A 14,319-nucleotide genomic window follows, 5' to 3' on the forward strand; every position below is an offset into this window, starting at 1 on the left:
AATTACTTGAAGTAGAGAAGAGGGTTATTACATTAGCAAGTATAAGCCTTAATGGTAATGACGGGCCCATACATGCTCAAACTCTACCAGTGGGTGTTACCCCAAATACTAACCCATTTAGCGTTCTAAAACAAAAAGAAGGGGTAGCCAAAAACAAAAATTCTAACTCGAAAACTACCTCCCAAATAGCACCTATTTCTACAGCTTTGAATGGGCCACCGGCAAATACAACTGCATCTCAGCCCTCTGGGACTGCTCAAAGTAAAAAACCACAGCCAGCAAACACCTCCACAACTAATCTTCTGGCCACTAAATCTTCTGTTCCCCAGAAGCCAGCGGAGACAATCAGACTCCACCAGGGCTCTAACAAACCCACGCACGATAGGTCCCAAACGCATAGAACTGACTTATATAACCACCAGACAGCCTATCCCAAAAATAACTTCAGGGGAGGATATATAGATTTGCCACCAGACGCTAGTCCATTTGTTATAGTCCTCACTGGTGTCCCTGAATTACAAAATCACAATGAAGAGAATTTTGCTTCATTAAAAAACAAGGTGATTTATTGGTTAAATTCAAACAAACCGATTCCAAATCACATGAGAAGCAAAATTCTGATGGTACGCAGAGTGCCATGGGTTGGGCAAATGACTAAGTCAGTTCCGGGCGACTGTATAGTTGTCTCGTTTGAGGAACCGCATAGTGCGGAACAAATCTGTGCATGGAAATCGTATGGAGACACATTCCCTATTACAGCTAGACCCCTTTCTTTTTTTTACCCTCCTCCTAGAATTCCAAAGCATGGCCCTAGTTGGAACACTCCTAATCTGTTTCATGGCTATGCACCAAATACAGCCAGACAAGTAGAGCTTAATGCGTGGTCTGGGGTCCCAACATTCAATAGATTTAGTTGTTTGGACGCAGTGGACTGACTGAAAATTATGCCCAACTGTATTCCTACGCTCTATGATCTGTACTGTACATTGGGAGTGGGCCAGGATCTCCATAGATCAGGAATAATAACTCCACAAAACCAATCCAGTTCTGAAGGCAATTCAGCATGTACCAGCATGCCGACAGAACGACATGATGAAATTCCTATTTGTACAATAGGGGAAGTGGCACCCAATATTGAGAACAAAACAAACAATATACATTTAATTACTATTGCTCCTATACCATCCCTAGTAGTGCCTACAGCTAACGGTGACCCTTCTGACAAATCATTAATTCCTGAACTAAAATTTTTATCTTGGAATATTGCTGGAGTTGGTAAAAATTTGAAGGACCCTGATTGGGCGGATTATATTGATTCTGGTGAAATCTGCCTTTTGCAGGAAACATGGGCCATGGAAACCCCACATAGGATGGGCTTTAAAACTTTTGACAAAGTGGCAACTCAATCAGAGAGGGGAAGACCAGCGGGGGGTTTAATTATTTGGATTAAAATTACACTAACCGTAAAAGCTGAAAGCATAGATACAGGAACTCCGGATATCCTAGCCTTAAAGATCACTACTGCAATGGGGCATCAATATTATATTATTAATATTTACAATAGACCTATAGGTCGCTTTAGAGTTTCACCCACGTTGGAAATTTTGGATTTTTTCCTTAAAACAGTAGTCGGTGATGTCCCAGTAATTTTGGGGGGTGACTTGAATTGTAATTTTGAACCGATTCTAGGCATTACTGAAGCCCTTGAGGATGAAGACCATGCCTATAACATCCCCCAGCTTGAGACTGCCATACACGTTAAGTGCACTACGTTAGCAGTCCAACTTCTAAGGCTAACAGTTGAACACGGTTTGCGAGCTTGTAATGGCCGCCTTCCTTCTGACCTATCCAAACAACCAACTTTGTAAAGTCTGAAAGTAGGCTCGATTTTATTCTTGTATCATTAAGCATTTGGCACTTTATGATGGACTTTAGAGTATCTAACAGGGTTGAGAGTGATCATTTTCCCCTGGAACTCCATATTGAAGCACATATGTTTAGTGATTCTATGCCCACTGAAGTTGCAGATGTACCATGCGAATCTGTTCACATTAATAATAATAGACGTGCTCTAAAATGGCCGCATTTGCTATCAGATGGCACAACCCTTGCAGCTGTTTATTCTCTCTTTGATTCAACCTTTGGCCCCATAGCTGGCTCTCCACTCCTATCTGAGAACTATGCATATTTTGTTGAACTGCATAAAACCTTCTTTGACAAACTCAAGATCTATATGTCTAAGATGCCAAAGAAGAACCAGCAAAATATAAGGATGGGTTGCCATGGGAAGCTTTGGTTCAATCGCTCGTGTAAGATGGCCAAAAGGAGTCTTCTAACTGCAATCAAAGAGGGCTCTAAATTGGATGTCAAACTTGCAAGGGAAGAATACAAGCACGTCCTAAAAGATTCAAAAAAAGCCTGGGAAGAGCTTCTTTGGGCAGATATGCTGGGTGCTGCCAAAGCAAACGACAATGTTGGCTTTTGGAGATTGGTTGCTAATGGGGGGCATGCAGGAAGAGCAGTTAAGGACACTTTTTTGGATGAACTAACATGGGTAAACCACTTCACATCTCTGTACAAACAATATGATAGTGCTGCTGTTGAGGACACTTGGTTACCCCCACCTCCTGAATGCCTTGATTTTACCTTGGAAGAAACAATGAAGGCAATTAACGATCTAAAAAGCAGTAAAGCCCCCGGTCCGGATAAAATACCTGGCGACCTCTACAAACATGCAATCGAAGTTTGGGCTCCTTATATTAATTGTTTATTTAATGTGTTGTCTATTGATTGTTCGTTTCCTGAAAGCTGGCGTGCAGCAGAAGTTGTACTAATTTTTAAAAAGGGTAGTAAATCCGATCCCTCTAATTATAGACCTATTAGCTTAATGGACACCCTGCAGAAACTCTATGCCAAACATTTATTATTTAGAATGAATGACTGGCTGGAGGAGTCAAAAATATTTACTAAATATCAGGCAGGCTTTAGGTCTAAGACCAGTACACTAGACCAGGTCTTCAGATTCTGTTGTATTTACTGGAAGTACGTACATATTAGGAAGGGTCATTTGTATGTAGCGTTTGTTGACCTTAGAGCTGCATTTGATCTTGTTCCTAGAAAATTGCTCTGGAGTTCATTAAACAAAGCCGGGATGCCAGGGTGCCTGTTAAGTCAGATAATTGAGTTACATGCTAGAAACCATGCAAATATTAGATGGGGACCAAACGGCGAACTGTCTCGCGATATTCCAATCGAGCGCGGCGTTCGTCAGGGTTGTGTCCTGGCCCCCACTCTATTTTCCATATTTGTTAATGATGTTCCTGAACATTTAAATGCCTGTAACAACGACTCACCTCAGCTAAATGGAGAGAGAGTACCTGCGTTGCTCTTCGCGGACGACACCATCCTCATCTCCCAGACCAAGAGGGGCCTCCAGATACTCCTAAACTCATTTAGTGGTTACTGTGAAAAAAAAGGCCTGGAAATAAACACTAACAAAACTAAATGTATGGCATTAAATCCTAGCAGACCAGATAGAGGGATTTTGACTCTAAATGGACAAACTCTTGGGGTCGTTGATAACTTTTCTTACCTGGGGGTGGTAATTGACTCAAAGCTAACATGGAAGGCCCAACTTGAGAAGAGTAGGGTGGTATATGCTCAAAATGTCAAACCTATAATGAGTAAATTGAATGCTAGCATAAGTAAGAGTGCAACACCTGCTCTTGAACTCTTCAAATTTAAAATCCAATCTGCCACTCTATATGGGGCTGAAATATGGGGTCCCTGGGCCAGAGAGTGTTTCCAAGGATTGGATAATAAATTTATGAGATCTATTGTAAGGGTCCCTACTAGCACCCCCCTAACCCCCCTTCAATTTGACCTAAATTTTAAACGAACTGATCATTTTACAATTTTAAGACCGTTGATGTTCTGGATTAGAGTTTGGTCCACCCCAGAATTGTTGGATTATAGGAACTGTCTTCAAGAGGTATTAAACCTCGACACTTTTAATTCCATCCCATGGTATGGGCACATAAAAAAATGGTTTAGATTGCTGGGGTTGCATTCTTTATGGGAACACCCTGAGAATCTGCCACCTTCTGCAAAAACCATGGTGAAGAGAGTTTTCTGGTCCTATATGTATAACAAGGTTGTACACGAGAGTAGAACTGGCACTTTAACTAAAGAATTCCTATTGTTTAAAGTTGAACCTTGCTTTGAAACATTTCTGGACGAAATTGGGCCTCCTGTGGCCAAGACCCTTTACCTGAAATTCAGATACGGGACTCTTATGCTAACCTCTAACCTTGAACGATGGTCAAAGAAAAATGCTGATAGTACAATTGACAATAACAGAATATGTCCTATGTGCTCTGCCTCCTGTTTGGAGAATGAAATTCACATGCTCTTTGTATGCAATGCTTACACAAAAGCACGGAAAAAATGGTTAAAACCTATGTGTGCTCTCCTAGGAACTAGAAGTTGTCATATTGCATATAGGATTGTTAAAACGAATACTGACCAGTTCATTGTGTTCAGTACTAGCAGATTTTTAACTTCAGTTTTCTTTATTCGAAAAAAATTGGGTCAAATGTTTTAAGAAATTGTATCAGATTCTCCAAAGAGGCATACCCTGTAGTGCAATTCTGTTGCTAAACTGAATCATGTTAAATGAATTATTCTTGATTGGTGACCCTTTTTAAGGAAAATGCTTATGCATGATCTATATGAGTTGTTAATTGGAATTCAAATTCTTTTTATGTATGTATATTCATGTGTCTTTTATGGCTATTTTGCCAAAATAAAGATTTAAATAAAAAAAAATACAGGTAACGTCCTCGCTGCAAACCGTGGTGGTGAACCACGGTTTGCAGCAACGACGTTACGGTGCTGAATCTGCTTGAACATGGAGCACCTCATTCCAAATACTCTTGGCCTCTACTACGGAGCATCTCAACAGAGGCTGTTATTGGTGTACTCTCAATCATTGGACCACCTCTACTGCAATCTTAAGAGGTCAATTCCTCCTACATCAAGTGTCCCGTCCGGGACTTGCTTGGAATTCAGACGAGAACTTTACCCCAAGACAAACTGATTTCTTATAGCTATCGCCCTGAAGAACCATGTTTGGGCAAAACACGTTGGCTGTCTACGTATGAAAACTAAGTGCATCTTGAATAAAAACACCTTATAATCAAAAACAACAAGGTGGAATTCCTAATTTTGCTTTCTGTACATACTTTATGTTTTACTTTGTATATATATTGCCTGAGGTGGGCAATATTCCATTACTGTTGTAATTAGTCCTGGCAGTGCAATCCTCTACAACCCGGCTGCCTGTTTAGAATAATAGTTACCTCAACGTGCAGGATTGTGGCAGGCTCTGGGAAAACATCAGTGGCTGTCTAAAAAAAGTGGTGTACCAGAAGTAAAACAACTAAATGATGCATAGTTAGCCAGCAATACATTATTCCAGAAATGATAAGCCCGCTGAATTAAAAAAGGAATTAAATAAGAGGATGGTTGAAATAAAGTGGACACTCCGGGCAGATGGAAAGGTGGATTTTTATTCAATTAGGTAAAGTACACCTCAGCCACCGCTCGCAACAGCCCTGCACGTCCTTCCTCAGCACTGGCTCCTCTTAGAACCCAGGACGTACCATAGCAACTATTACCTATGCATTCCAAAGAACATTCCTAAACATATCCTTAACATTATAGATATTACAAAATACTACAACAGTATATGGAAATACAGCAAGGCCAGTGGGAGGGATACAATAATCAATAAAACCATAAGTTCTGGCACAAAAATTCCAATAAAAAAATGCGAAAACTGTATATAATATCACAGCAAATTAAGAGTTAGCAAAAAAGGAAAGAGAGTAATGCATTTTAACAATGATGTAATGAAGAAGGCTGCACAGAACAAACAACAAGCTGATGAGTGCTAGCCAAAAGCCTTTCCCTGTAAATTGTAAGTTGCATTTGTGACGACCTGAGCTCTGGCAGACCACCAACTATCAAACCAGATCTAAAAAAGGCACATCTTCTAGGTGTGTAGTGGGGGTCCGACAAAGGAAAGGGTCTTCGGAGTTCTCTGACAGTGTAAAACGTATTGTTAAACACAGTTAGAAGACTGAAGTGGTGGGAAGTTGAAGCAACAGAACAAACATTATGAGACAACTCCATGAGGTGAAAGTATGTTGCTTGAGCTAACACATTGCATTACTATTACCCTTTAGACATAAAGTCTCATTGATTGCACATGTTATATCCTCCAAGAGCAGAGCAAAGAAAAGCAAATATTATTGTACTAGCTCAAAGTGACCATAGTGTTAGGACTATATCACACTTAAAGAGGTCTGGCTTTGGGCAAACCAGACCAATTATTTATAACCCAGGATATTTTGTGAAATACTGAAAAATTCACTATCACAATATTGAAAAAGGTAATTTATCTTGTTATGTATGGTTGATAAAAAACAAATATGCAAAACACAATAAGCATTTTTCCTTTCAATTTCACAGGGATTGGTTACAGTGGCTAACCTTGGTAGGGCTATCTGCCTAAAAGACAATGAAGCTGAACAAAGTGTTTACAGAATGATGCCAGCTGATGCAAAACCATGGTACGTTGTACTATTGAAATGTAGCTTCAGAAGTATGATATGTATTTGTTCGGAAATTCCAAGGAAACTATTGCCATAATCCATATGTCATGAAAAGTACCTGCCTTTCATCAAGCCTTTACATTATTGGATGTTTTTTATCCAGGTTGCCTTCCAATAATTTTCTCTATCTCTATTCCTGTATGTGAAGATGAAACCCAAGCCACCAAATTAGAATGACTTGGGGTTTTAAATCACCACTGACTCGCTCTGTGCACAGGAGATATAAATCCAACATACTTTGGGAGCTTGAGCAGTGTGTATGTGTGAGTGGATAATTGCATGTCTGTTTATCTGGCCATCTGGGGTGAATGATGTTCTAATGGGGGGACAGCTATTGTCAGCAAAAATGGTAAATCCACATCTGGTTGTCTTCATTATTCCTTGCAGACAGGAAGACCTGGATGTGCACTAAACATTTGTACCTTCTCAGGGACTCCAGAGATGTTTGGTAGGCTGGAAGAATATGGATCAGTTTCCCCGTAGGCACCCTCTCCCTTGCCACTATTCCTAAAGGCACACCCCTAATTTGATTTGTGTTGCTCATTAGCTAGCAGTTTCTCAGTTGAGGATGCCTGGTTGTATCTGAAGTCAATAGATGGGTTAACCAGTTCACACCAATGCATCCCTGCTGCTAGACAGATAAGCCTGGGTAATATTATTGCCTGATATGGAATGCTGAAAATAGAAACAAAGCTTGAGCTTTCTTGGCCTGTCTTTCAACCTGTCCTCGCAAATCAGGATAATTGTAGGCAAAATTGAGTAAGTGGTTGTAGTTTATCGGCACATCACAACGCATGTGTGCACCAGCTCAGAAATATATGTACTACACCAGTGAAGGCAGGAGTAGTTCCCTGACAAGAAGTACACAGGGCAATTCACAGCTGACTGAAACCTATGTGGTGTTGGTCTTGAGTAAAACACTTTTTAAAACTCAAGGACCTTGCAGGTTGGCCATTTCTGATCCAAGACTAATTGTGTGAATAGAGGATCGAGGACCTGCACACAGCAGTTCAGGACATCAATTATGAGCCTACATCACAATTAAGCATGTGCGGATTTTGCGAATTGGCAATCCGCGAAATTGCGTATTTACGGATTCGCAATCCGCAAAATCCGCGAACTCTCGCGAATTTTGCGGATTCCTTTTTTTTTGTGTTCGCAAGTGTTTCTGACATTTCGCAAGGGTTTTTTACCACTTCGCAAACACGAACGTACTTGTCGGGTAGCAACGGTCGCGACCATGTTGTTTCTACGTCTGGTTCATCACAGCCTCCTCTGTTTCACCACTGCCACCCTCTGTTTCACCACTGCCACCCTCTGGCTCACCCATGCCAGCCTCTAGTTCATCACTGTAGATAATAGGGGGAAAAGCACACCTGCCCTGCCTCAACTGACATGAATGAATTAGGGGCTGATTAATGTGTCACTGAATTTGAACTCCCAGGCTGGGACCTGCTTCCTTATCTGTAATTGCTTTCTGTTGCAGTGTAATTTTTTTAACAGGACCTTTGTTGTATACTTGTAGCTATTCTCTGAGCCTGCTGTGAGGGTCAGAGCAGGGTCATAGAATAGTTGCAAGTAGGCAACTGAACTCTGAAGGGGCCCCTCAGGAAGCACTACAGGGAATGGCTACTAATGATAAGATTGAACTTTTGCACCTGCTGAGTGCTTTCAGTTTTGAAAAAATCCAAATATCCAGCAGCATCCACAAAAAGTAATCCTTCCAGGCACTACAGGGAATGGTTACTAATGATAAGATTGAACTTTTGCACCTGCTGATTGCTTTCAGTTTTGCAAAAATCCAAATATCCAGCAGCATCCACAAAAAGTAATCCTTCCAGGTCAAGATCCACATCAAAGTGACCAGCACATGAAGAAAGCACTGGGAGGAGCCTGCTGGACAGGAACAGGAAGTTGGAGACTGTGGGGCACTTCCTTCCTTCCTCCCACCCCCCCCCCCCCCAAAATGGACTTCTTGCAAAAAAAAGTGCAGGCAAATGTCAACCTGTGGAGTTATTCTGATAAAAATCATAATTTTCAAGGTTTATGCTGCCTGCTGGTGGATTTCTTGTGCGAAATTGTAAAATTTACAATCTCGCAATTGCGAGATTGTCGCTGCCCGCCGCATCTACGTGTTCGCAAGTGTTTACTCCCGCGAAATTGTATAGTATTCTAGTTGGCAAGTGCGACCAAGCAAAAAATCCGCTTCGCACGGATTTACGAATTTTCGGCAAGTCCGCGAGAGTTCGGGGATTGCGAATTTGCCGAAAATCCACAAAATCCGCGAGCGGAACGGATTTTACGCCCATGCTTAATCACAATACACCTACTGTGTACCGTTCCTGACTATGTGGCAACCCCTAGCTCCCCCTTTACAGCTCTGGAGGATAAGATGGATTTTTCTCTTCATGCTAAGTTTAAGATAGTGTCTTATGAACTACAACAATTCACTTTGATTATGGAACAATTTGAATTGGATCTATGCCATAACATAGAATGCCATGACAAAACATTACCATAGCAGGAAATCCCTGGTAACAAACTCACAACATTGTTTATTCAGTTTTCTGCCCAACACAAAAATGTGAGTTAAAGGTTTAAAAAATATTGTACAATGACTGTGGTGGGGGATATCAACATATCGACAGGCCACAATATTGTGTTCAGAATATTGAGAGATAAAATATCAAAGAGGTGAAGGCATAGAAGGGGGTATGGATTTATATTCTTAAACTCCACATTTATGTACCTTGAAGATATATACACATATCACCAAGGTATGTACATGTGGAGGTAGGAATAGAAACACTACCAACACGTACCTGTCTCTTAATATTCTGGTCATGATATTGTGATCCACTGATATTCTTGCTTCAGTATTTCCAGACCAAATCTTTTGCAACCATTGCCTCACCCAAATTTACAGGAACTCCAAACCTTTCCCTTTCCCTAATAGTAACCCCAATCATAAATATGTAGTTTATCTTGCATCTTAACCCTAAACCTCACTCTAATCTTTACCCTAGCATAATGCTAAGGTTTGTTTCAATCATCTCCATAGCCCCCATCTTCCCAAATTATTTTACTTCATATATAACATTGACCCTAACCCTAAACATAAGTGTGACCCTTAACCCAAGCTTAAACCTCACTCCACCCTCAAATGCAGCTAACCTTTACTCTACCCCTATCTCTAACCTTAACTCAAAACATCACTCTACCTATACTTAGTTTTAATCTTGTGATAATCACACTACCATAATGGATATCAGATTGATCGATGAATGCCGACAAGGTCTATGTCACTGACACTTCTCAAAAGTGCAAAATAAAAACATATGCTGATCAGTGTCAAAGCGCCCAGGAAACAGTCCTCGATAAAGGGGACTGGGTACTGGTCAAACATAAATGAAAGCAAAAAACAGACACACTATTTGCTGTTTGTCATTTGAGGGGTTTCACATTCAAAGGGCACATGGTGACAGCGGATCATCCCCGAAAGACCATCACACAGGACTCGTCACACTTTAAACACCTACCCCAAGGTTCGTCAGCTCCTGTGATCATGAGCGAGGCGACCATGGCTGGATGTCCAGATCAAACATCTGAGCCTATGTCAGCCATGCCTAATCAATTTGCATATCAACTACCTCATACTACCCAATCTGGCAAACAATTAGGTCTCTAGTTTCGAAACAATGTGGACTCCCAGCATACGAATGCCTCTGATCTAAACACAGCCACATTATGCCATCGAAATTTGCAGTCATATCTTCACATTTTACAACCAACCTAGCAGCGTGTGATGATATGTTGAAGAATAAAGATGTCTGTTGCCGAGCTACATGTGTGACATATTCATTTGCCTGTTCCTATGCTGGGGAGGAGGCTAAAGTTTCTACCTGCTAAGGGTTAGGGGCTCCCAGCACCACCACAGCATAATCAATCTGCCCTGGAAACAGCATTTACAACGCATGCTTTAGATTGCATGCCATTACAACGTGGTTGTTACAACAAGGTTTTGTATTTACAATCCAACACCTTCCCTGCTGTAGCACAAACTGGAGTAGGAATAGTAATATATACTATTCCTAAGTCCAGCGTGCCCCCTACAACAAGTCGTTGTAACGATTTGCGATGTAATGGTTTGCGTTGTATCATCGCGGTCATTGTAACGACCACATTGTAATGGCATGCAATCTAATGCATGCATTGTAATGACATATATTTGCCCTGCAGGCCATTTCAGAATCCAGAGCTATCTCAGGGGAATTGAGAACACATAGAATGTGAACTCCTTCTTCCTGGCTCTCTGCAATAAAATGTTAGAGGCGCATGAGAAATAAAAGGAATTAGGATCAACTAAAATTGACCAATCACAGTGCAACCCATTTGGCCACACAGTAAAGTTCAGAGTTGATTGATAGAATTAATTATGGATTCATTACAAATTCAAAGCCAAGCTGATAGAAATCAGTTGCACAAACATTACATAAAAATACAGAATCACTAGCTTATATCAGAAACAACATACAAAATGTATCCTCAATAACAGAAAGCAAATGAGAAATTCAGTAGCTGCTATACAGAGTATGAGAAACAAAGTCTGATGAGAAGATTAAACGTTTGATACTCTTACCTCTAATTATACAGGTTGTCTAAGAAGATCTACTAAACCTTACTCTAAATTAGCAATCAGGGAAACCCTCTTAAGTCCGGAAAGCATAGAAAGGTGTCAGCGTAGTAGAACCGCTGTAGATGTTCTCTAAAGGAAACAAATATTGTGTAGCATAAAGCCCCACAACAGGGATGTCGCAAAGAGGTATTTACCTCTCAGAGTCTTAAGGGAATCTAAACAATGCTAAAGAGTAATCTTCAATTACACCTACAACAGAACCTTAGAGAATCATATTTCACATGTCTCATTAATTTCCGTCTTCAAACAACAAAACTTGGCAACTTCACTTGAGATTTCTTTCCTTTTGTTCACACAGTAAAATGTCCTTGGAATCCTCCCATCTGCCTTTTCTGCTCTGACTGTAGTCCTCCCTTCATTCATTAAATCTTCTTATCCTTACCAAAAGATACTCCTTTTGAGCCTCAGTATCTCTGTGCACACAGTGTGCTTTCCTTAACCATGAGTTCTTGCAACTGCACCTGCAGAGAAGAGAAAAACATTGCATCCAAACAAACTTTCATGTTAAAGTTAAAATGCTCGGAAATCCCAGTGCTTAAGGCCTTTGGTCAACTTAGTACAGCAAGCATCTCAATACACATTTGAATTCAGATTACAGAAATGTTTACAGTTACGATATAGATGAAAAGCACTATTTTTTTATATAAGTCCTCATATAACCTCCATAGCGTAAGCAACCTCTCGGTCAGATCCACCCCTGCTGCTCTTAACTTGGCGGTCCAGTCTCAGCTGATGTGCTCGCGAGAGCCAACCAGCACAACACATCATGAGCTGACCAAGAGGTAAAACCATTGGCACATAATGCAACCATTCCCTGCTAGTCAGGATCTAGGAGATTCCAAAATAACTCAAGCTCAGTTCTTTCTCTATAGACATTAACCTTCTGGTCTAAATCCCTAAAGTATCTACCGGAGTTCCACCCACCTCTCCATGTAGGAGGTGTCGCTTGGCTTCAGTTCTTACAAATCTCCCTCCTTGCCAAAAGGATCAAGTAAAACACTAATTTATTTTGCAACTCTGTTGGGCCATCCACCCCATCAGGCAACAGAACAATGCCAAACAAAGTTACTGAAAGGCTTACCCCTACTTCTTTACCCAGGATAACCTACAAGGTCTTACCCACATTGCCCAAAACTCCATTATCAGGGGGCAGGAAGCGAACAAGTGGATGTCATCCGCCTTCTGAGTACCACAACTCATACACTTTGCTTCTCCACTGCCCTTTATCTTTGAAAGTTTGAGTGGAATCCAGTATATCCTGTGGAGGGTAAAGAAGTAATTTCTCCCTAATGCAACAGATTTGTGGAGTGGTGTGGCTCACTGGTTAGAGGCGGCAGACCCGGAAGCAGAGAACGGCCCGGGACCAGGGTTCAATTCCTGACGCGGCAGAGTCGTGGACCAGGGTCAGCGGACTCGACAATTCTGGCCTCGGTGCCTACTCTAACCAGGGATCACACTCGGCAACTCTGGGCATTAAGCTTGCCTCATCTCTACAACGGCCCCCCACAGACGCCGGGGATGCCTGATTTCACCTTGGAGATACCCAGAAGGGACCATCTCACAGGGAAAGCCAGGATGGGTTCCCCAGCGGTCTTCAGCGCCGGGACGCTTACGGGCAGCTGTGCGCTTTACAAGTCCCACACATTTACATTTACATTACATTTGATCAACGGGTAAAGCATGTCTAAAGAGACTGATGATAAATGTTTCAACTCTTCATCTGGCAAGCATTACTCCCAAACCAAATAAGGATGTTCCAACTTTCTGTCTGCTGCAGCAAGGGGATGATTGTACCAATGTGATACTTCCTTCCCTTTTGGATTCTGATCTTTTAGCTCGTCCTCCATTAAATTATCCTCCAGGAAGTGCCACTGTTGGCACTTACATCATGTTGAAATTTGATAATATTTAAATCTGGAAAGTGCACCGCTAGTTAGATTTCTCTAGGTGTCCCATGATAGGCTTTTGCCACCATCCACAATTTCCATCCAGCATGCAATACCCGCTTCCTTTGGTGGCTAAACTAAAGCGTCCAAAAGACACTCAGGTGTTCCCGGGGAGTCCCATACTTCGGCCCATTCACAATAGTAGGACAAGCCAATTTCCAATTTTTACAAATATTTTTAAAAAACATTTTTGTCCTCATACGCCAAAAAAGATATTCTCAGAGTAACAGGTTTGTGCCACCCACTATGCAGCAGAGAGGCCCCACCTTAAACCCTGAAGATCTTATTGGATGCTCTTTCTGCAGATACCCACAGGGTGCCAAACGGTACCAAGGAGAATAAATTCAATTCGGATCATCTATCTTTCCGGGCCCTTGAACTGATCTTAGGGTAACTCATTCTTCAAAAAGGCATAATCATTGAACAAGATCGTTTACATCCTATCGAGCCATTCAATACAGGGAATCCAAAAATGCTTCCTCCTCTTTCAACCTGACTTATCTAACTTAAGTGTGTGTTTAATTGGCCTGATCCAATCTAGGTATGAAAGTGCAATATCCTTAACCCAAAGTTTGCACATCTCTCTGCGTGCCAAAATAATTAGATATAGAGATAATTTATTAATATTTTGAGGGAATTCCTCATAATTAGGAAAAATTCCAAAAAAAACAAGTGATATACTAACCTGTATATCAAAATTAAACAACTTTTTCATACATTCTTCTACCGTGGCCCAAAAATTTCTTAGAACAGGACAAGTTAAAAACATGTGAAGGTCGTCAGCTTTTCCCTGCTTACACTTTGGGCAACAGGGAGTGAGACCCTTAGAAAATTATACCAGCCTAGCAGGAGACCAGTATACTCTGTGAAGAGAAAAAAGATGGTTGAGCTTTAAATTGGCGGGAGAGACTGTAATATAAAGTAAATCAAAAGATACTTGCCATAAAGCCTGCAAGTCGACATCCGGAACTTGGTCTCCCCATAGTTGAGCCGGGAGAGA

At 41.2% G+C, this 14,319-nt stretch overlaps 1 protein-coding gene across 2 annotated transcripts in view; it reads left to right on the top strand.

Annotated features, from left to right (window-relative positions):
- The window catches only part of LOC144754857 (uncharacterized), a 1,464,081-nt gene that overhangs the window by 1,198,317 nt on the left and 251,445 nt on the right, over nucleotides 1-14,319 (top strand). For both annotated transcript variants that reach the window (XM_078643119.1, XM_078643120.1), the window contains exon 18: nucleotides 6,535-6,635. In XM_078643119.1, coding sequence (XP_078499245.1) covers nucleotides 6,535-6,635 — 101 coding nt within the window. The remainder of the gene's footprint in view (nucleotides 1-6,534; nucleotides 6,636-14,319) is intronic.

Source organism: Lissotriton helveticus, chromosome 5_1 (genome assembly GCF_964261635.1).
Source record: "Lissotriton helveticus chromosome 5_1, aLisHel1.1, whole genome shotgun sequence".
NCBI classification, from domain to species: Eukaryota; Metazoa; Chordata; class Amphibia; order Caudata; family Salamandridae; genus Lissotriton; species Lissotriton helveticus.